The sequence below is a fragment of the Mustela nivalis genome, assembly GCF_964662115.1.
Source record: "Mustela nivalis genome assembly, chromosome: 2".
Lineage (NCBI taxonomy): Eukaryota > Metazoa > Chordata > Mammalia > Carnivora > Mustelidae > Mustela > Mustela nivalis.
Genome location: NC_139021.1, coordinates 179,457,570 through 179,479,459, shown reverse-complemented (window position 1 = coordinate 179,479,459; position 21,890 = coordinate 179,457,570). Strand labels below are relative to the sequence as shown.

The following is a 21,890-nucleotide window of genomic DNA, read 5'->3' as shown; positions in this document are numbered from 1 at the left end:
ATCTTCCTAGGATTAGTTTCTTGGCCTTTTGCATTGAGTTTCTCTTCACGCGAATGAAAAGATTGTGTTCCTTCTCTTCACGCATTAAGTGACCACAGGAGCAGCTCCAGAATTTCTGAATTTGAGAAACTTAGATCTTAAGCCATCCCATTGGAAGGAAGGGCTAGAAATTTCCCCAGACCCCCTCATGACCACCACTGGGGCTACACCCTTGCTCTGCACTTAGTCTGAGTGCATCTTGGACCATGGGATGGGCCAGAATTCCCTTTGCCCTGAGATGGTGAAGAGCATGGGTGGAGGCCAAGGTTTTGGAGACAGACAGCTGGAGCTTCAATTCCTGATTCAATCACATGTTAAGTGGGTGACTATCGGCAAGTGATTGAACTGTTTCCATTTCCCTCTGCTACAGGATGGGGGAGAATACTGAGGCACCAGAGACTAGAGACATCGGGCTTAAACCTGCAGGAAGTCATTACTGCTATGAATATTAATAAAGTGATCCCCCCTACAATGGAGTCAGGGGCTGGCAGGAGGAGTGCTCACACCCCACCACTTGTCCTCAACTGCAAATCCAAAAGGAAGAGACAGACTTTGCCAAGTGGTTACTATTTTGTTACCCAGCAGAAGAAAGTTTCTCCTTCTTCCTTGGCAACAGCCCAGCCAATAAGAGTTGGCCACAAATCAGCCAATGAAAGGCCACCATACTTCAAAACTCCAATGGACTTTTCATTTCTTTTATTTTTTAAAAGATTTTATTTATTTATTTGACAGAGATCACAAGTAGGCAGAGACAGACAGAGAGAGAGGGGGAGGCAGGCTCCCTGCTGAGCAGAGAGCCCGATGTGGGGCTCGAACCTAGGACCCTGGGATCATGACCTGAGCCGAAGGCAGAGGCTTTAACCTACTGAGCCACCCAGGCACCCCTGGACTTTTCATTTCTAACAGTTCTTCCAACATTCCCTTTCCTCTATAAAAGAGCATTCTTCTCCTTTGCTCTCTGGACTTCACTGTGCTTTTGCTATAGCTTGTTCCACATTGCAATTCTCTGCTACTCCTGAATAAACTGATGTTTTGCTGCCAGTACCTCCCATTGACCATACCCAGTTAGAAACCAGAAGTCAGGGATACTCAGCCTCTCAAAGTCAAGCTCCAGGATGCAGAGGGCTGAGAGGGATGGGGATTGGACGGAGTACAAACAGACAAAAACCAGCATAAAGCTTAGATCAGTCATATCTTCAAGTTCTCTTGCACACAGTAGGTGACCAGGAAATGCTGACTTTCCAGGGCTGGTGAGCAGCCTCTGGCTGTTCTGAGTCTGGTGTCTCCCTAGGTGTCCGTGAGCAGGGTTTCTTAACAGTTTCACTACCAAGTCTTATGTTTACAAATGGAATCTTTTAAGCCAGAGCCAGTTTTCCCAGGTCAAAATGAAAATGAAGGGATCTGGGTGGCAGGGGGACCCATAAACTAAGAATAAGGCTTTATCAGCAGATGCCAAATCTACAGAGCATAGAAGTAAGAACAAACATGTTGAAAATTAAATACGAAATGGGTAATTATGTAGTAATGAGACTGAGGACATTACAAAGGGCGCTGTCATTTAAACCACCACATCTCAACACAGTAATGAACGGGAAAAACCCTCCAGCTTCGTAATTATAATCATAGTTGCCATAACAACTTAGTATCTCTCTCTGTGAGCATCTATCTCAAGACTATATTTTTAGCAACAACTGTGCCTGAGCATGTATTTTTCTTTATATAGCAGCTAATTTTTCAAATTACTGATCTTGAAAAAACAAAAAAAACCCCACAATTCCATCTTCATTCTCTCTGAGTGTAAAAGTCTCGGGGATAATTAGGGAAATGAGCAGGTGTGAAGAGTTTGTTATGAAAAATGCTATAAAAGTATTGATGTCTTGACAACATTTGTTTCAACAGAATGTTCTCTGGACCTGTACACTCTATTGTTCCTTGTCAAGCAGCTTAACATAAATCTTTGCCGTGCGACTCATAAATATTGGAAAAATTATTAGCTCTGTAAGGTGTTTGAGGATTATTTGACAAGTAGAGATTTATGTTGTGTAACAGAGATTGGCTTAATGGAATCCTGAGTCTCAGGAAAGAATGAAGGAGTAAATAAACACGTGCTTACCTTCCTTAACAGAAATGTCCATAACAGATTCTCAACTGAAGCAAACAATGGGTTGACTTTAAAGGGCACCATTTTAAAAACTCAGAAAAACCAGGAGGGATTCTGAGCTGCCATTTTGGTTTCTAAGTTGTCTGCAGCGCTAGACCCTGCTGGAAGTTTTGGTTTTATAGCATGGCAAGCATCCAGTAAAAGTTAGCACTTAACCAAGCCCCACTTACACTCTTGGGAGATGCCAACAGCCTTTTGTTAGGATCCCAGACTTAAGCTAAGTAAGCAAATTATTAGGTTGAGAACAAAAAGATCTCACTTCAAAAAGAAGCACTCTTTGACAATGCTACAAAAAACGCTTAACCAAGATGAGACATGCAACAAGAATTTATTGAGAAGTTTCTGTCTTTCTTAAACTTTCTTGTTTCTGTGGAGGATGTAAAATTAGCAGGTTAGAATAATTGCTGTTTTATAAAGAGCTAATAAGCACCGTGTAAGGGGAAATGAAGAGGATGCCTTATTGTTTGGGGCCGTGGGTGACCCAGGAGGGTCAAGTGTGGGTGAGCAGGCGAACCTGAATCCTATGTGGCAGGATTGCGTGGGATTGGTAAGCTCTCTGGTCCTCAGTAGGACAGTAGCAGCATAAGTGAGCTTATGCTTAGGGAGCTTCTCCATAGCTTCTCCTTTGGGGTAGACAGCAAGTCAGAGAGGCCAGAGGCAAGGGGGCCTGCTGCGCATGTGTTCCAACCATCTGGCTGGCAGCTCTGAACAATGGGAAAGTTGGAGGGACGGAGGAAGAGGCGAGTTCAAGAACACGGCTGCGAGAAGCACTAGGAGTTCCTGAGCTGTCAGATGCAGTAGAAAGTAGAGCATAAATGGGGCAAAGTCCTGATCTGGGGATGCTGAAGGGTGAGCGGAGTCTCTGGGCCAGATGATGGCCGGGTTGAGAAGCAGGGCGAGGCTGGGGGATGAAGAGCGGGAGTAAGCTTGGCCATCATGGCTTCCTACACTTCCTGAACGCTGCCTGTGCCCAGCCCATTTCCAGGTGAGCAGCCCCAGAAGGAGAGAAGCAGCTCCAGGAACCCAGCAGGAGGCTGCTAATGTGTCGGGAGAATTGGCAGTCGATGCAATCAATTCTTGTTCTCTTTGTTCTGCTTGCTTTAATTATGTGTCTCTCTGTGCAAAACAAACAAGCCAGCCATCCCAGGGAGAGCAGTGATTAGCGGGATCTGTTTCCTGATTTTAGGGACGTGTCGAGGCTCACGTTGGAGCAGGGGCTTTCTCTGAACGTTAGTTTCAGTGTCTGAACCCAGACACCGCAGAGTAGGTGTGTGTTACTTTATTTGGCTAAGAGGTGCCAGGAGAGTAAAATGTTTTTAGAACTTATGTGTTTGGGGTTACCAAGATTCATACTGCCTGACTTCAATTATTGGATAAAGGTTAGTCTTGGCTATAGTTTGCTATGTGTCCCCGGGTGAGTCCTGGCTTCAGTTTCCTCCTCTGTAAAATGGGAGAGAGAAGGTCAGTCTCAGATTTTAACTGTATCAGAATGATTGGAGGAGATTCCCGGACACGCCCATGTTCAAGTCCACCTCTCAGTAGATTGGGGCGGGGCCTGGGCCCCTGCAAGGTTAGCCAGCTCTGGGGTCTCAGATGGAGGTGGTGCGCCTTGCCGCCCTGTCTGGAGGGGCTCTAGGCCCCTTCTGGAGAATTCGAGATGATCCCCTTGGTTATGCTTCATAGAGCTAGCTGTAACTTCTGAGGGCCTCACCTGCTCAGGCTTTGCCACTGAAGCCCTGTTTTGTTGTTGGGAGGGCGTGGCTTCAGATAAAAGAGTCCCACGTGGGTGAGCCCTGGGGATATATCATGGGCGAAGGTGGGCAGGGATCCACAGGGGGTCCTGAACCGGGCCCAGACCAGGCCTACGTGGAGAGCCGAGAGGAGGAAAAGGGCCATTCTGCTCTGTCATTTTGGAGGTCTGTGCTGGTTCTGGATTCCAGAATTTTCTGCAGGTGTGAAGCCTGTTGATAGGCTTCCTGGCCCTTGGAAACAGGGCAGGGCCCTGCCTCAGTCTGTAGCCTCCTATCCTCACTCTGGCCATTCTCTTTGGTCCGCAGCCTGGAACCCCAGATCTGCACTAAAGGATGGCCTGGTTAAGCGGCCTGTGTGAAGACAATGAGAGAAGACAATGAGAGAAGTGGCGAATGGAGAGGCGAGTGGTAGAAGACGGCCAATGGCCCGGCCCAAGCCCCGCCCACTGTGTGGGCTCAGAAGTGAGACTCCAGGGAGATGGGGAGGCTGCCCGGATGCCCTGACTCAGCTCAGCGGTATCCTGGGATGTCAGGGCCCCAAGGACTGGGAAGGTGATAGCCCGAACTAGGGTGGAGGCTCAGTCTGTCCCTGGGGAAGGCAGAATGGCCCTCAAAGGCCTCCCCAGCCAATTGCTAGCTAGGTTATGGGGCAAAATGGATTGCACAGATGTGACTCAAGTTCCCTAAACGGGATTATCCTGGATGATCTGGGTGGGCCTGACTTATCACTGCAGCCCTTCCTCCAACCCGAGGAGGCAAGATGGGACAGAAGGGGAGGTCAGAGAGGTTTGAAGCCTTGGGGCGGGGTAGGGAACGACGCTCAGCATGCCAGCGCTGGCTCTGAGGTGTCAGGCCCACACACAGGGACCAGGGAGAAGCGGCTAGAACTCCTCATGGAAAGCGTCAGGAGGAATACAGACAGGCAGGCGGAGTCGAGAGTGGGGTGCTGACCGCCGGCAAGTTCTCAGGACCTGACTGCTCCCACCTGGTGGAAGGGAACTGGGCCAGCACCCAGTGGGAGTCTGGAAGCAGGTTCTGCCCCGGAGGCTCCCCTGGGAAACGCAGCCTGCTGATTTTAGCCCAGTGACATGGCTCACACTTCTAACCCGCATTGCTGTGAAGGTAATACATAGCGGTTGTTTTAAACCACTAAGTGTGCCGGACTTCGTTACAGCAGCAAGAGGAAACCAATGCAGGCTTCGTTTCCCCCATCCCAGCCTGAAGGACCGAAACAAAGTGGTCCAGGGGAGAAGGTGCTTTCTCAAAAGTGGCTGAGCTCCCGCCCGCTCAACTAGAAAACCCTCCCGCGGGAGTCTGCGCTTTGGATGTAACCCAAGACCTTGGTGACTCTGAGTTCAGCAGCCCTAGGGTAACTGCGGCTTCTCTCTCTTGTACAACAGACTCCCCCTCTCAGGGGCTGGGGCCCTCCAGGGTCACCAGGGCCCCGCCCGCACGGAAACATTACTCCTTGGAGCCCTGCGGATCCCGGGGCTCAGGAATTCCTTATTCACAGTTCCTGAAATGAGATCACGGTCAAGTTGAGCGAAAGGTATGCATGGTCAGTGGAGAACCGTGTCTGGTAGGGAACCAGGTGCGGAGCCGGGGTCGGAGCTGCGGTCGGGAGAGCTGGAAGCTAGGCATCTGCCCTTAACTGGCTTTAGGACAAGGGCAGTTCCTTTCTCCTGGTGGGTCGCGCTTCTCCAACCTGGGAACCGGCTCGAGTTTCCTCCTGGACAGAAATTCCTTTGAGACTCTGCGGAAGTAAGCGCCTAGCCGGGCAGCTCACCGGTCGGCGTCGGGGCAGCAGAAGCAGACGAGGCTTGGAGACCTCTGATGGGATGAAGGGGTCTCCGACACCTGCCTCCAGGGCCGGCTTCGGCGGGGTCAGCGCGGGGAGGGAGGGCAGACGGAAGGGCGGGGCCGGCCCCCTGCGCCCGCCCCCGGCCCGGCCCAGCCCAGCCCGGCCCAGCCCCGCCGGCCGGTCAAACGCGCTGCCGGCCCGCTGCCTCCCGTGCCCCGTGCGCCTCGCTGCCATCCCGGCGCCCCTGCCCCGCGCCGCCGCCCGCGCCCGCCGCCCACCCGGCGCTCCCGGCGCCCGTGACCCTTCTCGGGGCGCGGGGCGAAGCGGGCATGGCCCGCCGGGGGGCCGCCGCGCTGGCACTGGCCCTCGCGCTGCTGGCGGTGGTCCTGGCCGGGGTGGGCGCCCAGGGCGCAGCCCTCCAGGTCCCGGACTACTACGTGCAGGAGACCTGGAGCCGGGAGCCCTACTACGCGCGCCGGGAGCCGAAACCCGAGCCCTTCTCGCCGCCGCTGCCCGCGGGGACTCGGGACGGGGAGCGGGAGCCGCGCCTGCCTGAGCCCAGGCCGCCCAAGAAGGCGACCAAGCTCAAGAAAGCTCCCAAGAGGGACAAGTTGGCCCCGGAGACGCCTCCACCAGGTAAGTAACTTTGTGCGCGGGGCGGCCCGAGGGGGCGCCGGTGACTGCGCGCCTCCCCCAGCGGCTGCCCGCTTGCGGGTGGGGACAGCTGGCTTCCAGGCCCGTGTGTGTCGGCGATGCCAGAGCCCGCGCACCCACCCCTCGCGTCCCTCCCTCCACCCCGGGGCTGAGTCGCGCATCCCTCGGGCTGCTTGGAGCTTCCCGGACCGACCCCGGAAGGCATCCCTCGCAGGTGGAGGAGGAGCTGTGCGGTAGGGAAGCTGCCCGCGGAGCTGGTGGCCCAGGTCTGAAGTGGGCTGGCAGAGGCTCTTTCCGCCGGACGCCCCTTCAGGTCTTACCACAGGGCGTTTTCTTGGGAGTGAATTTACAGTGTGGCCGAGTGAAGGGCCGGCTGGCTTTGGCACAACCGCCTTCTGGGGGAAAGCCCAGCAGTGGGCCTTTACCCAGCCAGCACCCCCTCTCAGCTCCCTCCCTCCCGCGTTCAGTGGGTCCCCGGAATCTCTGCCCAGTTGGGGCAGGATGGCAGAGCCTCTGCTGGGGACGTTCCTGTGCCAGATGGAGGGAAAGCCCCGGGGCGCCTGGCAGCGGCGGCGCCCGCCTTCCATCCATCCACACACCCTTCTCCCAACCGCGTCTCTGCCAGCCCTGTCTTGGCAAATGACTTCCATTCCGTTTCACTCCTTGTGAAGGGGGAACTTTTTCTCTTGTTTCAGATGTTCTTTGCTCAAATCGCAGGAGGCCCTGGTCCTAGTATTTCAGGGTTGGGGAGTGAGCAGGATTGTAGCCAAATTCTCTGGCCTTGTAATGGCCTTCCTTGAAAGGAGATACAATGCTGGTGGCACCATTGCGTGGCTCCTGGCATGGGAGGAATTGCTTTTGTTTGGTTAAACTCTTCAGAAAGGCAGCAGGAGGCAGCGGGAGAGGGGAGGAGGTGGGGACACAGATCTCTTGAATGTGTGGACCCATCTCAGCAGCCTCTGCACATGTGTGGGGGGGGGAGGTGTCCTGCCATGCCCCAGTGTGTGAGCGACCCTGCCAACGGGCAGGCACTTCTACGAGTTGTGTAACCCCGCACAGAACCGTCCAGAATTTCCAGTATCTTCTGGGGGAATTATGGGAATGAAGATGTGTAAAACCACAGTGGTTGAATAGCAGGAGGGAAGAGACAGTCACATTTGTGGAACATCTGTTGGGACTCTGTTAGGAGCTTTATGTACAATTGTCTGGGCTGATTCTTTCAGTGGTGCGGAGAGCTGGGTGTTTTATTTTACAGATGAGGGACGGTAGGCGCTGACAGTTGAAGTAACTCAGTGTCCCTTGCTGGCTTGGAAGATTGGAAAGCCCTTCTGTGCCTATTTTTAACTCAAGGCCTTCCTTGCTTGGTAGTTTGAATCAGATTTTTGTGTGTTTTTGGTTTTTAGTGTCTGCTGTGTGATTAGTGCGTGCTGGGTGGGAGACACGTATTCGGGGTTCTGGTGCTTGCTCGGGGGAAGGCAGGGGCAGTGTGGAAGGAGCCCAGGCTGAGTCCGAAGATCACATGTCTTATCCAGGTCTGGGGGCTCAGCACTTGGTGTCTTCGTCGGCAAAGGACGAAGGCCTGCGCCTGTCACCTCTTTTTACTTGGTACTTGCTTTAGAAGCTTTTCCACAAAAGCTTCTAGTGTGTCAGCTTGTCCACCTCTGAGCCCTTCATTCGTTCAGCAGGTGGTTACCAAGAACCTGTTCAATGCCAGGTGCTGGGTGAGGTCCTGGGGGTCTGGCGCACAGGTCATCCCCTGCCCCTGTAGCCCGCACAGAAGTTGGGGGGCTTTGGAAAAGGGATCCCCGTTGTGCTGAGGGCCGCATCGCTCATCCCCAAATGGGAAAAGGTCCTTGGAAATTCCAGACACTCAGCTTTGAGGCTTCCTGGGAGAGCTGCCGCCCCAGGCCCGCCACTCTTTTTAATGACTTGTGTGGGTTTTTAAGAGCCCACCAACGAAGACAAGCAAAGTGGGACATTTATTCCCACTCAAACTCCTGTCCTCTTCCTCCTCCCCCCGCCCATTTTTTGGGGTGTTTGGCCAATGAAACCTTCTACCCTAGACTCTTAAGTGGAGGAGACTGGTTTAACAATGACTCGATCAGGGGACTCGGTGGTGGTTGTGTTCAGGGACACCATGCTGAGAAGATCCATCGCGGCATCAGACTGTCTCCCAGGTGCCATCAGGTCGTGGGGAGGCATAGATGGAGGAAGGAACCTTGTACAGCAGCCTGGGGTGTGTAGCGTGGGCTTCCGGAACTGGCTTCGCGGGGTGGGTGTGCGTGTGCCGTGCATCAGACTCTGTAGGACTAACCTGGGAGTGAGGGCGTGGATTTAAAGATGGATAAGAAGGTAAATGTGTCTATAACTACTTTAAAATCAGTCACGTGCTTTGTCACCATAGGCGGTAACATCTTTTTTGAATAGCTCTTGTCTTGCATAAGGCAGGCTCTGGAAGGAGTGTTGTCTTAATCCCAGAGGAAGGTCTGCTTAAGGAAACTAGGACACTGGGGACTTGATCTTGGTGTGAATTTGGCCCTGACCTGTGGCTCTTCTTTAATGCCAACACATTAAAGATGTGCAGCGGATGGCTCATGTTGACATTATCCTGGAGGTGGCTTGGGCAGCTGGGTCCTTGGGTTAGTTGAGACCATTGCATTTTTCCATGAAGGTCCAACAGATTCCTTGAGAAGTAGAGCTCTGATATGCTCAACAGAGTGGGATCTTTAAAGAAGTTGCCAATGCTTTGATTTTGAAATAATTATAAAGTCACAGGCAATTGCAGACATAGTACAGTGAGGTCCTGTGTACCCCAGTGATGATGCTTTCTGGAAACATAGGACAGGATTTCTGTACCTTGGCAGTATGGGCATTTTGTGCCAATTGTGTATGCTGTGGGGCTGGCACGGAGGGGCTGTCCTGTGCACTGTAGGATGTTTGGCAGCTTCCCTGGTCTCAACCCCCTGGCCTCCAGTAGCAACCTCCTCTTAGTTGGGACAATTGAAAATGTCTCTAGATATTGGCAGGTGTCCCTAGTGGGCTGAGGATTGATGCTCTATGCAGTCTCAAAACAGAAAGTTGACATTGGTACAACACTATGAACTAGATTACATACTAAACATTTCAGCAGTTTTTATGTGCACGTGTGTGTATGTGTTCTCTGTGGTTTTATCACATGTATAGGTTCCTAGAGCCACTCTTAGCATTGGGATCCAGACCTGACGACCTCTTATTTATTTATTTAAATTAGAGAGAGAGGGAAAGAGCACTAGAGAGAGAATAAGCACGGGTGGGGGGCAGAGGGAGAGAGAGAAGCAGGCTCCTCGCTGGGCAGAGAGCCCGATGTGGGGCTCGATCCCAGGACCCTGGGAACATGACCTGAACCAAAGACAGATGCTTAACCAACTGAGCCACCCAGTCACCTCTGAGGACCTCTTGTATTGAGGTTCAGTGGGACTCACTCTTGGACAATTTCTGAGATCCTCACTGTGAACATCAGTTAATCCTAGGATTTCAGAACTTGAAGGAAACCACGTGGTCATTGCACGCAAGTTCTTGTTCACTGCAGGGTTCCAACACTGGACTGCGCAGTCTCAGCTCACACACTTCCACCGATGAGCTCTTCCTACCACGTTCGTTGGATGAGCAGTACTGATTGCTAGAGTGTTCTTCCTTGTTCGAGACCTGACTACCTGCTTTTTTCTAATCCCCTTTATTTGGCTATTGCCGGCCAAATTCAGTAGTTTCTAGGTCTTTGCAGCTGGAATACTTTGGGAGCCAGAGACGGAGTCCCAGGTCTCCGCTTTCCATTAGCCCAGCGTGGGGAACAGGATGGGGAGCACATTTGTGGCATGGGGGTGGATGTGGGGTGTACTTACCTTTGTATGTCATCTCCAAATTGATGGGCTTGGTTTGTGGCCATGTTCTTGGTAGAAAGTAAAATGGAACAGAGAGGTGAACCATAATTAATGTAAATCATTTGTCTATTCCCCCCAAGGGGTAGTAAGAAACAAACAGTCCAGTGACCGACACTCTGAGTAGGTGATCTGAAGATTTTTTTCTTCCTCCTATTGCTTTTGGGTTCCTGCTTGTTTGTTTGTTTGTTGCTTTCTTCCAGGACGGGCAAGAATGCACCACTGTTTTGGGTATGGGCACGCCCACGTCACACCCGCAGGCCTGGTCCACAGTCCCGAGCCCGTGGAATTTGCAGAGTGGGCGGCGAGCTGTGTTTGTTTGGATGTCTGTGCCCAGAAGCAGCGAGTTTGCGTTTTGTACTGTGTTGTGCCCCAGCCGCTCGGTGAAATAACCCAAGACTTGTTATTGGAGCATATGTGGTTGTAAACAAAGCCCTTTCTGTTGGGAGCTGACGGCCAGTTGTGGGAAGGGGCCTCGCTTTCAAGTTTTGGCCGGTCACTCTTCAGAGTGTCTTGCTGCGGGTGGCCTTCGGAGGGAAGCGTCTTCTCTCGGCCCAGCCGGAGCATGAAGATCCGGGGAATGTGCTTGTCAGGACTTCGCTGTGTATTTTACAAGCGGTCCCGGCGCCATCAGCACACGTGAACAAACAGCAAGAACTCTTTACATCGGGATATTATACGCTCGCTTGAAGAGTTATATCCAAAGTGTTTGTCCAGATAAACTCCCTACAGAGTCCTGGGGGAAAGGACATTTAATTTAAAAAGATTGTTTGAGGGGTCCTTGCAGGGCTTAGTAGGTGAAGCATCTACTTTTTGGCTCAGGTCATGATCCTGGGGTCCTGGGATGGAGTCCAGCATCGGGCTCCCTGCTCAGCGGGGGGTCTGCTTCTCCTTCTGCCTCTTTCCTGGCTCGTGCTCACCTTGTCTCTTTCTCTTTCAAATAAATAAATAAAATCTAAAAGAAAAAAAATGGTTGCTTGATGTACATCGGCAAGCAGCTTTCTAAGACACCACCTCTCTTTCCAAGATGCTTTCCAAAGTCAACTATTCATGCTGGCAGTCCCTGGTCTGTGCCCGTAGTTCCAGAAGCCAGCATCTGTGCGTGGGCCTGAAGACACTCCCTACAGCTGGGCTGGATGCTCTGGTTCTTAAAACCAGCCATCATGTTCTCCAGGGGCCTCAGGTGACCATGGCTGCCAGATCTCATAGCAGAGGGGGCCCTCAGTGCCAGGACAAGGGCAGCTGGGGCCCCAGAGGCGGGAGTGTGGGGATGAGGCTCTCCTTTGGGTATCCCTAGTGGGGCCAGGAAGCCTGAGCACTCGGGCTTGGCATCTCCAGCCGTGGCTCGGCCCGCTGTGGCCTTTCAAGGTCCCCCACCATAGCTGCCACTCTGGGATCACGGAACCCATGAAATTAGGGTATCTTTGGATGGCCCGGGGGAAGGGCTAGCTAGTGTCCATAACCAGCTGGCATCCAGTTGGCTACGTGTCCAGGCATCATAGAATGGTCGAAGGGGCACAAAACAACTCCAGAGTGTTAATGTAAGACTGCAGCATCCCAGATTTTTATGGAATGCTTGAACATGCAAACCACGTGTGGTTATTTGGCAGCTTGTTCAGGATTCAGAGAGAGCGGAGACTAGAATCTGGTTCTGCCCCTCATGGGCATGGGTGACTTCTCCAGGCCTCGGCTTCCTCGCCGTGACATGGGAGGGATGAAAAAGCCATGCTCCCAGAGATGTGATGGGTCGGCTTCCAGTCTCCTGTGCTCAGAGACATGGTTTGGGGGCACCTTCCACTGTCTTCCCCAGAGACCCCAGCTGGGCCAAGTCCTTGTGGGTCCTGCTCTGCACGTGGCTTGCGTTACTGGAGTTTCCTTCTCTGGGTCTTTTTTCCTTCATTTCTTTACTTGAACTTCACGAAATCCCTTCCCAGATACACAGCAGCACCCAAGGCTGCATCTCGGGCTCTTTCCAGATGGAGGCCAGACTGAGACAGGCCAGTGCCCACGGTGCCCTGCCCAGACCCCTGCATGTCTGCACTTGCTGCTCTTCCTGTGCTGGTTCTAGAAAAGCAAAGGGCTTCTCATTTGGTTGCAAGTCAGGAAGGTGTCTGCTGGTGCATTAGAGGTTGGGAGTGGCGGGCCCTCCCTGGGCCCTTGAGGGAGACTCAAGTTGCACAAAAGGCTGGCCCAGAGGAGCAGAGGATGACCAGCGAGTTTCCCAGGGAAGACACAGCTGAGCAGGGAGGGGAAAGCTTTAGACTGATTGGTTGACTGGTTGATTTTGGTCTGGCCCTGGTAAAAAAGTACTCGTGCCCCCGTCTCCACCCCAGACCTTCAAGGTCACCGATGAAGAGAGGCAAACGTCTCATTCAACCTGCCTTTCAGGATCTACCCACTCCCTTGATTCCTGCTTCCGCCAGCCCCTTGACTTTCTCAGAACCAGATGAGACACAGCCTGTTCCCTCCTGGTGTCATGGCCCTTGGCCTGCGCACAGCCACATGGAGCGCACATTTCTAACCCCTGCCCCTGAGGCTTTCCCGTCCACCTGCGCCGTCCCACGGGCCATCTCTCGAAAGGGTTCTCTGCGGATGTGCCTGTGTCGTGGGGCTTTAGAAAGCCCTGACTGCTGTCTGGCCTGAGAGACCGCATTTCTGGGCAGCTCCTGAGAACCTGCCCTGTGTTCAGGCAAGGCCGTTCTTCTCTTGCAGGTTCCTTAGCAAGAGGCAGCAGAGGAGCCTCGGGCCCTGGACGGACTCCTGCACAAGAGAGAGTGCAGACGCCGAGGGGCTGGAATTTCCTGGGGAAAATGCAAATATGCAGCAAAAAATTTTTTCGGTTCCTGTGGGGGGGGGGGTGCTACTGTAAGCTCCTTGTATAGAGAGGGGGAAAAATAGTTTCCTATCAACCCAGAAGCATGATGTTTACCACCATGGACCAGAATAGAACATGTGGCCCGCATCAGCACTTTGCTGGCTACTTTTAAGGAATTCAGTTTTGTCACGCAGCCCAGACGGTGTTGTTGATGTCCTTCTCGGCAGGCTTCTTCCACTGGACGGTCTTCTCTCATCTCTGCCGACTGTCTGTGGCCTTTCTTGCGGTGAGAGAGGATGGGTCTGGGGAGGGCCTCGCCCTGAAGTCCGCTTCCGCTCTGTCCCCATCTGTAAAGGCACGTTCATTGCACGCTTCCTGCCATCAGTGGCAAGTGGCCGAGGTCCAGTATTGTAATCCCGGTGAGGAGGCCGCCTTGCAGGCTGGGAATCAGGCTCCACGTGTGAGCTGTGTTTCTGTAGCCGCTGGGATGGCGCTCTGTGATGCGCGGGGGCTCGATGCCTAGTCCCCGACGGAAGGACAGACAGTGGCTTCTGTTTGGAGGTTGCTGCACGCTCGACACAGCCCCGAGTGTTTGATGGATATTGTTTCCCCCCCCCAAAGCGCCCACGGAAGCAGGTACTTGTCTTGTTGATGAGGGAACGTGGCTCCTCGAGAGGAGAGGTGACGTGGGTCTTTCGAGGACAGGTCCTGGTCCGTGCAGTGGCAGAGTCCAGCCACTGGACCTGACGGCCCTCCATGAGCTGGAAGTGCGCCTCCTAGAGGAGGTGGCAGGGCCTCTACCTGTGGTCTCTGCCCCTTTGCCATCACCTCCGGGCTTCTGTTCCCCACATGTCAGACCCCTGGGGAGTTAGACTCTCAGAGTTTTAACATCTGCCTTGTGTCCAGAGCTGCTTGGGGACATGTGTCAAGGGCGTGGATCTGGCCCACGGTGGCGGTGGGGGTGTGTGTGTGTGCAGTGAGGCTGAGGGTGTTACCAGGCCATGGTCCGTGGTCTTTGACTCTCGCTTCCGTGTTGGGATAGAGGCTCTCCCTGGGAGACAGAAGGCTTGTAGCCAATGGCTGACTTCTGCGGAGGGTTGGGATGGAACATTCTTTTCCAGAACTTTGGCTTTTTCCTCACATATTTTGTAAAACTTCATTCCCCCTTTAACATCTATCTTATCTTTCTGCCAAATCAGGCACCACATTCTTAAAAGTGATGGCACCAGTTTTTCTGAGCAATCCAGATCTTTACAGACCCGTAGTCAGGCCCCTTCATAAGGGGCCATCTTTGGAGGTCACCGGCCATGACATTCTGACCCACAGAAACGGAACAGGTGCTGAGGTGACATCAGGCTGATGTCAGATGCTTTTGGGTCCTCTGGGTCTTCCTCTGGCCTTTCTGAGCATTTTGATGTTTTGACTTTCTGGACCTGAGGGGAACACGTACATGAAAAATGAATGATACTCCCAGCAGGCATCGCCCCAGAAGATGATGGAGAGAGTAGTACTCTTGGCTGAACCCAATGTGGCCTTTGGATTGTTTGAAGATTAAAGGTTTTCTTGATAAGTATCTTTTTTGGGGGGGAGGAAGACCGTAGAACAGTCTGAAATGATTCATTAATTGGCACTCAGTCCACTAAATGTTTTTTGTATTTCAGCTTGCTTTTTAAAGTCCAAACTAAGTATCCTTCCCCTGTCCCTTCTCTAATTTTTGTCTGTTTGTCATTCAGTAACTCATTAGTATGTCCATTCACTCATTCATCATGGCTTATTCTGCACCAAACTCCAGAGACAGAGCAGGAAGCAAAACTAGACATAGTTCCTGCCCTCGCTAATAGACCAACATATGTTACCTGCTCGTGGTGCTGCACAGCACAGGTGTGTGGACTGACTGTAGGGGCTGCCCGTGCCCCGCCCAGGCCCTCTTCCTGCAAGTACACCCATCTCCCAGCTGTAGGGTTCTTGACTGCGATGGCTCATAGCTGATGCCTTCTCTGGAACATTGCTCCTGGAAGCCTGGTTCTCACACCCTAGTTGGTCCATATGTAGCCAGCGGCTAACCAGCAAAAAAAAGGTGGCTTCTTTTCCCAAGGTGGGGACAATGATGTGTGTAGTTCCCGCTGCAGAGCTCCCTATGGGATCAGACTGAGCCAGTCTCTGGCTAAGCGGGAGGACAGCCTCACTTAGCTCCTTCCTCTGCCCTATCCTGCTTCTCCCTCTGCTTTCCCTTTAGAGCCCTCCCCCAGTATATCATGTGCATCTGAACCCCTGCATCAAGCTCTGCTTAGAGGCAACTTGACCGAAGATGGGTGTTATCAGAGCCCACCAAAGGAGGCATTGATTTAGGTGGGGAGTTCAGGAGAGCCAAAAGAGGAGATGCCAGAGCTGATATTTGTAAGATTAGTGGGAGTTAATGAGACAGAGATGAATGGAAGGGTACTCCAGGAGGAGGGAACAGCACATGAGCTGAAGGCGGCAAAGAGGCTGGTGTTTCAGGAGTAGAGAGAGGGAGCTCAGTGTGAGAAGAAGCTGAAGGGGCCAGAGGCATGAGCGGGTAGCCTTCCTAGGCACTGGTAAGGATCTCTGCAGTTGGTTAGGAGCGCCACCCCCGACTCCCACCCCCTAGGTACCCAGCCAGGGCCCTTGGAGAGAATTGGAAGGAGGAGCCCAGCATGGTGGGAAATGCTAACTCTGGGGTCAGGAGTCCAGAGTTCCTGCTCTGTTTTATCAGTTAGGTGTGCTGTCGCTCTCTGGGCCCCAGAGTGGGTGAAAGTACTACCACGGTATTTTTGCATTCTTAGAATAGTGTTGACTGACAGGTGTTCATTGTCTTTATTAAGAGTATTTCTTTCTTTCTTTCAATTTAATTTATTTAATTTTAGTTAATTAACATATCATGTATTATGGGTTTCAGAGGTATAGTTCAGTAATTCAGTAATCAGTTGCATATAACACCCAATGCTCATTACGTCTTGTGCTCTCCTTAGTACCCATCACCCAGCTACCCCATCCCCCCACACACCTCCGTTTCCTTGACCCTCAGTTTGTGTCCTATGGTTAAGAGTCTTTTAGGTTTGTCTCCCCATCTGAAGGAGAGTTCATTTCCCCGGGTGTTCACAATAACACGCTTCCTCTCCTGTAATCTCCAGCAAGCACCTCAGAGTCCAGAGTGCCATCCCTGGGGACAGGGGATGCAGAGGGGGCAGATGCTGCTTTGCAGAAGATGGTTGAGCTCTCCCCATGTGACATATGTGGAAGTAAAGGCATTTCTCTCTCTCCTTCTTTTTAGGTAAAAATAGCAACAGAAAAGGCGTGAGAACCAAGAGCTCTGAGAAGGCTGCCAATGATGATCACAGCGTTCCCGTGGCCCGTGACGATGTCAGAGAGAGTGAGTGACGCTCTGTAGAGAAGCTCCTGCTGGTTCCACCCAGGGAGGGCGGTGGCCCCTGGAACAGCTGGCAGCTGCAGATCTTCCCTGGGGCTGCCTGGGGTGGCTGGCAGCCTCTCTGGCCTCTCCTTTTGCCATTACCATTTGGGGGGTGCAGACGTTCCCAGCCGCCCTGTCCTCTGCAGCCACAATCATCCACATCTTTTCCCCATTGGCTCAATTGAAGTCATTTCTGAATCTCCTGGAGCCCTGGGTTGCCTTCCTGGACCCTTCCACTTCCCCTACTCCAACCCCAAACAATCTCATTTCCTTTCTTGTGGGGCCTCAGAGCTGCCCATGTATATTGCATGTACATTTCTTATCTTCCAACCAGACAGGGCCTCTGGAGTCAGAGTAAGTTTTCCATTTACAAGCCCCATGATGCTGGTCTTGGGGTCTTAGTCTTTTAATTATTTACTTTAGGATGGTCGAAGTCATTACTCCTAGACTCCTGGGCCAACTCTGGCCCATTTGCAATAGCTCTTACTAGACTGACTACTAGCATTATGATTATTGTTTGTGACGCTCTGGTATCCAGGATCACAAGTCTGCAAACGCTGACAGTGTTTGTAAAATGCTTCTGCTCTCTGTAGCTTCAGGCCAGGCAAGGGGGCTCACCTTTGGTATCGACCCATGCCTCTCTGTGTGGTGGGCATTCCTGGTGTCATCATCAACACTGTGCATCTGTTACGGATAAGGAGGACGAGACTTGGTAGTGTGTGCCCTTTGCCTGTGGTTATGCAGCCTCTAAGTGGCAAAACGGGGATTTGAACCCAAGATTTTCTAGTTCTAGGCTTTCGGCTCAGGAGGACAGCAGCTTAAATAAACACAGCATTTCACAAATTTGCATTTCTGGAGGAGGGTCCATGGTCAGCTGCCGTGTGAGCCCGTGCACTATGTCACAGCCTCGACTGTCCTAAAGGGAATGCTCTGTTCCCTTAGGCAGTGGTTGGGGGTCTATGTTTCTAACCAAAAGCTCACCATCAGAGCCATCAAAGGTATGATTAAGAGTGCGTCCTAAAATAAACATGGAAATTCAGCAACAGTCACATTCTGCCGTCACTTAACAACCGAGCATTATATTCTGTCTTAAAGTCTCAGGACTGTAGGGCACCCGTGGGTATCGGGAGGGCCCAGCGTTTTGGGCGGGGTGGGTGGCGATGTTGAAGACACATGTGATGTGGCGCTGTGTTTCTGCTTATTCACCTGGTGAACCCTGGTGACCTTTGGGGTCTCAACAGATGGGCGGTAATAAAACTCCCACCTCCCTTGGGCCTTGGGCACGACTTCCATGCCCTTGTCCCAGCAGGCTGACCGGAAGATCAGCTGTTCCTCCAGGACCCCAGATGCCCCAGGGCAGGGCAGCTCCCAGTGCCGGCCTCTGTTCTCTGGCTCTCACTCCAATCCTACTTGGGCCTCAGAGTCCCTTATTGTCTTGTTAATATTTACATGCTTTAAACATTGGAAAAATATTCTATCTAGTTTTTTTTTTTTTAGTTTCAGCACAAGGGTTGGTTTGAATTATTTTAGTTATTACCAGACTTGGAAGTTATTAATATTTGGGGAAGCATTTTCAAAAAGAGTTTTCAAGGCCCATTTATTGACACACACACGCGAACACACACATGCTACCTCACGCGCAATTGCTTCCCGGGCCTTGGCCTCAGAGCTCTTTCTGAAGGGGCTGGGGTCCCTGGTCTCCGGGGTAGCCACTGTGGCTCTGATTCACTGAGCGCTCGATGAGTGACTCTGGTCTATGGAATTTGTTTACATGGCTCTTTTGTTAAAACAAGCTTGAAAAATCGGATAACACAGGAGGGCAGAGATGCCATGGGGGCTGTGAAATGCAATACAAAAGGGACAAAGAGGACTGTGGCTGGGGAGACAGGCAGCACAGCAGTTAGGAACGCTGGCTCGGGTGAGGCAGGGGCGCCTGGGGCGTGGTGCTGGGTGGAACAGGACCTCAGATCCATAGCCGGTTGCTCTCAGGACCCTGTGCTCAGCCTCCTCTGTGTCTCTGCTCTGGTCTCCCTTGGGGGTTTGCTGGAGAGGTGGCAGCATGAAGGGGTTGGGTGGCCAGTGGAACGGACATCCCCTATATTGTGCCCAAGGTGGCAGATGGAGATGTGACCCGCTTCATTTTCAAGGTGGTGGGTCGCACAGATATTAACACCCCCCCTCCCACTCACACACTGGTTATGTGAGCAGATAACATTGTGAGTTTGCATCAGATGCAGACTCTCCCCTTACGAACTTCCGCTTTGAGGGCGAGAACACATAACCGGCTGAAGAGCACCGTCCGGTTGGGCAGGTTCTGAAATGCACCTTGGATGTCCCAAAGTCACTGGTGCAGCTGACTTATTGCTCTAGCTCTTCCCCTCTCCTTGGGTCCAGCCCTTTGCCATGTGACTCTTCCATGCCCTCGCTAAAAGGTCAGGGTCCCTTGGCTCCGGGTCGTGTCTGCAGGAGTGCGGGGCCGTTCCCAGGGGCCCGTTGTGAGTGAGCTGAGGACCTGGGAGAACTTGCTTGTTTCTACTCGCTTCTCATTTTTGGCCTCTGCCTCCTTACCCCCGAGCCAGATGGGCTAGTTTCTTGTACCGTGTCCCATGCTGAAGCCCATGGTTCACACATTTGCTCCAAAGGGACCTGAAGGCGTGTCTAAGCGGATGGCAGAGAGGACGGCTTTTGTGCGACCCCAGACAAGTTCCTCTGTTCTCTGGGACTCCCTTTCCTCCTCCACAAGAGTGGGGAGAGATGCCTTTAGAGGGCTATTTTGAAGACTCAGGATTGTCTGAAGGGTACAACACACAGCCCACAGCAAGCCCTCAGTGAGAATTAGCGATGGCTTTTATTTGCCATCTGTGTGGTTTTTTTTTTTTTTTTTGTGCCTCAGTTAGAGGACTTGGCAGATATTTTTAAAGGATCAGATCATAAATACATGGTTTATTGGCCAAGAAGCAAAATTGAGGATATTATGTCATTACTTAAATAACCATTTAAAATGTGATCATTAAAAAAATACAAAACAGGCATCTGGGTGGCTCAGTGGGTTAAAGCCTCTGCCTTTGGCTCTGGTCATGATCCCAGGGTCCTGGGATTGAGCCCCACATCAGGCTCTCTGCTCAGCAGGGAGCCTGCTTCCCTTCCTCTCTCTCTTTCTGCCTCTCTGCCTACTTGTGATCTCTGTCAAATAAATAAATAATAAAAATCTTAAAAAAACAAACAAACTATTCTTACCTCTTGGGCCATACAGACACAGGTGATGGCTTAGACCTGGCCATCCCAGGGGCTGAGGCTTGCCCACCGTGTCTCAGAACTTCACTTTTCTGCAAACGCTGCCTCCAGGAAGACTGCCCTGATCACCTCTCTTTCATTTCCCTATACCTCCTCCTCAGGGTCCCAGTCCCTTCCTGTCTCACGTCCTCATGATCCCTGCAGGCAGCTCTTCTCTGTGAGGCTGAGTAGCCGAGAGCTTAGTCTCCCCTGCCTCTTCTCAGGAGACATCTGGACTTGGAGCAGCACTCGACAACACTGGCAGGCTCGTTTGTTGAACACCTGCCCTGTGTTGCACTAGTGTTTTGGGCTCCAGAGCAGGTGTTGAACGTATGTTCCAGTGACTTCTTCACAACCCAGAAGGGCAGGGCTGGCCTCCACAGGAAAAGCTCTTGGATCTGTAGGAGAGGAACGTGATTTCCCGCCATCACAGAAGTAGAATGGTTTTCCCAAAGTGATGCACGACGTTGGTGAAGGGGAGCTTCCTCGTGCCTGGGCTGGGTGAGATTCGAGGCGTCAGCCAGGTAGTATGCTTGGGGATTGGCCCCCTTAGTGTGTGTGTGTGTGTGTGTGTGTGTGTGTGTGTATGTGTGTGACACTTGAGAGTTTTTCACTGTAGCAGAGACAGTTTGGTTTTTCATCCATGCCCATGTTGTGAGCCTTTCCCCGGTGTTGCCTGGCCTGGTGCCTTTTGGGGGCTCAGCTCTGGTCTCCCCCAGACATCTGGCACAGCTGTTGAGGGCAGGGGAGGGAGTCCTGGCTGACCTGGAAGATGCTATGATACAAGGTCACATCTCCTTGTATGTGGGGGTATTTCACACCCTTCTGGAAGTGCGAGGGGAAGCAAGGGGCCAGAACTGAGACAGGGTCACATCCCTCTTGGACCCGCCTCTCTTGGGAATTCTGATAGATGTGGGCATTTGGGACTCCAGGGACTCCTCCACGCCTGGCTAGCTTCCCCCACTTTCCACTGTGTCTCAAACATGCCTAGAAAGTTATTCAGTCTCTAATGTGAAACGTGTCTCGTGAGGATTTTCTGGCCTGCCTTTGGAGAGAGGTTTCTTTTGTTCTTCCAATGGTTTTGTGGCAGGGCCTTCACTGGGTTCGATGAGGGGTCCTGGCCTGGCTGCTGCCTGCGAGTGTAAAGTGAGCTCTGTTAATGCCGTGTGGGCAGTGTGGTGTCTGTAGAAGCTTTGGTTCGGAACCCAGGCCACAGTGGATTTGCTGCGTTAGAAATACCTCCCAGATAAGGGATCAGAGGCCAGAGCTCTGATGTGCTCAGGAGCACCTGTGGGCTCCACTCACTTCCATCACCCAGGTGACTCCGGGGTGGGGGTTTCTGGGCGACCAAGGTCACAGGAGTCCATTAACAGAGTAGAAATTCTAGCTGCACCTCTTCTGAGTCCATGTCGCTGAGGCCAGCAAACGTGCTTCTTGTTGCTGGTGGGACTTTGCTCCTGTGACAGTCTGCCTGTCTTTCCATCTTCTCAGCCCTTCTGTGATGAGATCCTCTTCGTTACGTCTGGGTTGCTGACTCAGGATGGAGTTAGCAGAAAACCGAATTCGCCATGTCATACCCTAAAACTGAAAAAAAAAAAAAAAATTAGAAACTTAACTCATAAAGTGGAAGCTATTCTAAAATAGATTTCTTTCCTGGCTTACGAGACGTTTTGACTATGAAAGTCGTGGATGCACTTTGTAGAAAATGTGGAAGATATATAAAAACAAAGAAGGGAATAAAACAAACCCATAGTCTTATCTTCCAGGGGTAATCACAGTCACCGTCTGGAGTCTGTCTCTCCAATCTCGTCTCTCCGTGTGTGTGTGTGTGTGTGTGTGTGTGTGTGTGTGTGCATGCGCGCGCATATGCATGCATCAGGAACAAAATTCCAGGTATGTGTGTAGATGACACGCACACTTTCTACAAAACTGAACTAGTCTTGCTTTGTAACCTCTAGTCTCAGTTCATGTGCTACTGTTATGTTCTTAGGTCATCAAATACCCTTTTAGGGCAGTGGTTTTCCATTTTATGGTGGAGTCATAACTGACCAT

General features: G+C 52.1%; 1 protein-coding gene across 1 annotated transcript in view; it reads left to right on the top strand.

Annotated features, from left to right (window-relative positions):
• Window positions 1–5,957: 5,957 nt before the first annotated feature.
• The window catches only part of CPXM2 (carboxypeptidase X, M14 family member 2), a gene marked incomplete at its 5' end in the record, with an annotated part of 122,752 nt that continues 106,819 nt past the window's right edge, over window positions 5,958–21,890 (top strand). The window contains 2 exons of the mRNA XM_082721649.1: window positions 5,958–6,388; window positions 16,428–16,526. Coding sequence (XP_082577775.1) covers window positions 6,082–6,388; window positions 16,428–16,526 — 406 coding nt within the window. The remainder of the gene's footprint in view (window positions 6,389–16,427; window positions 16,527–21,890) is intronic.